Source organism: Octodon degus, unplaced genomic scaffold (assembly GCF_000260255.1).
Source record: "Octodon degus isolate 3935 unplaced genomic scaffold, OctDeg1.0 scaffold00043, whole genome shotgun sequence".
NCBI lineage: Eukaryota > Metazoa > Chordata > Mammalia > Rodentia > Octodontidae > Octodon > Octodon degus.
In genome coordinates this window covers 11,060,366-11,062,422 of record NW_004524619.1, presented here as the reverse complement: position 1 = coordinate 11,062,422, position 2,057 = coordinate 11,060,366, and the positions used below count along the sequence as shown (strand labels likewise).

At 37.4% G+C, this 2,057-nt stretch overlaps 1 protein-coding gene across 1 annotated transcript in view; it reads right to left on the bottom strand.

Annotated features, from left to right (window-relative positions):
• The window catches only part of Capn7 (calpain 7), a 78,023-nt gene that overhangs the window by 45,557 nt on the left and 30,409 nt on the right, over window positions 1-2,057 (bottom strand). Inside the window, exon 5 of the mRNA XM_004631694.3 lies at window positions 1,394-1,591. Within this exon, the coding sequence (XP_004631751.1) occupies window positions 1,394-1,591 (198 nt within the window). The remainder of the gene's footprint in view (window positions 1-1,393; window positions 1,592-2,057) is intronic.

Sequence of the window (2,057 nt, the reverse complement as noted above, 5' to 3'; positions counted from 1 at the left end):
AACAAAACTCTAGTCTCAAGAAAAGCCTATTCCAGAGGGAATGGAAGTGCCTTTGTGTTCCTTGCCAGTACACAAAATCAATTCTATCTTAGGTCCAAGGGAACAAATCAACTGTCTAGTTATTTTAGGATTTTAAAAACATAAAATTTACAATTCTGAGAAATATTCTTCATAGTTTCCAATATATGGGGATATGGAACAAATAATAAAAGGAACTCAGCTATGGTCTGCTGACGAATTTAAAGATAGTTTTGCATTTATTTCCTGTTTTGTGTATGTCCATTTATTTAGAGTAGCTGCAGGATATCTGTATAATGTAGACTTTAGGCAACAATGATTAGTGAATTTGAGAATTAATTAAGTCAACAACAGATTTAGGATAATGTAGAGCCATGTTTTGAAAAGATGGTGAGAACTTTTCACATGTATGAAGGGTAAGTAGAAACACACTGTTGTGATACAGAATTTTGAATGTGTGTAGGGAGCAGAGATGGTGAAGGGCCACAATGTTGTACTCTTATCAGTGTCACTCAGCTCCAAAACTATCTTTGTCTGTCTTATTCTGTGTTGTAATGGCTCATAAGCAATTTTTCCTAGACAAAGGAAATCAGATTAGTAGGAGCAGAATTAAAATCTTCAGCAGAAAAGAAGCTGTCAGATGGCTACAAACTAGAAAGAAGCCCTTTCAGCTCAATTTTAGGAAAATTAAAAATGAGTACCTACATGACTTGCTGAGTTCTAAGCAAGTCGTGTTCACAGTTCTAAGTAAGTTCCTGCCAACTTCTAATCTTGTCTACAGTGGTTCAGAAGACAAAAGGAATTCCACATTAATATGACCCACATTTTAATCTTCCTAAAGCTTCTTTCACACACATAGAAGTATATGCCAGAAAAGGGGTCTTTGGATGCTTTTTGGAAAGAGACACAGGGGCCACAGTTTATGTTTTGCAATAAGGTCTGCCACATATTCTTCTGTGTTCATTTTCTTTTTAAAAATCCTTTAAAGAAATGAAAAATTATTCATAGCTCATAACTGTGGTTCTGGTTGCTGGTCTGGACTGCTATTTCAAGGTGACACGTATTTTCCCATTAGGGCTCTGCACACAAAGCTGCACGGACAGTGCCCCACAGCTCTGCTGTGCGCCTTAACACTCAGGCTCAACTTTGCCAGATTTTAGAGAAAAACACATTGTATCTAGTAAAAAGTGCTAATTCTACAATACATGAGAAAGAGCTTTTAACTCTTCAGAGTGACCATATGATACCTTAATTATAATTACCTAATAACACTTTTAAAATAAAGATCTGAATTCAATGCAGTAAATCTACTGAGAATACAATCGCCTGCCTTATGTCAACAAAGCTCATTACAGTTCATCATAAGTGGGCTTACCTGAGCACTTCTATTTCTTCTGCTGTGTACCTCTGTCCCTGTGCATCATATGACTGTGGACTCACAAACGGCGGAGGTTTTTCAGGGAAGGAATTAGCTCCTAATGGAAAATGTGTTTTCACTGGAGGTGGCTTTGGTTTAATATTTGACTTGACTTTGTAGAGTGGCTTTGTCAAAGGCTCACTCAATGCTTCTGCTCTGTAACACAGAGACAGGAAAACAATACTAGTTTTCTTTTCACGTTTAAGTTTTTTCCTTTTGAAAGTACTGGAGACTGAACCCAGAACCTCTGCACTGAGCTACACACTCCAGACCTTTTTTTATTTCACCCAGACTTGGCTTGAACTTGTAATCCTCTCGCCCTCACCTCCCAAGTGCTGGGATTACAGGTGTGCACCCTGCCCAGCTATACTTAAGTTTTTAGGAAACAAAGTTTACTTCAAGAACTAGTCAGCCTTATCCCTAACAGAAAATTAGTATACAAAATTCTTACACACAAGTCAAAATCTTGTTACTTTAGCTACTCCCAATAGTTCCTTTTTTTTTTTTTTTTTTTTTTGTATCAGGGATTGAACTCAGGACCTTGTGCTTGCCAGGGAAACACTCACTCTACTGAGCTATCTCCCTGGCCCCAATATGAATTTCACAGCATTTGATACATTTT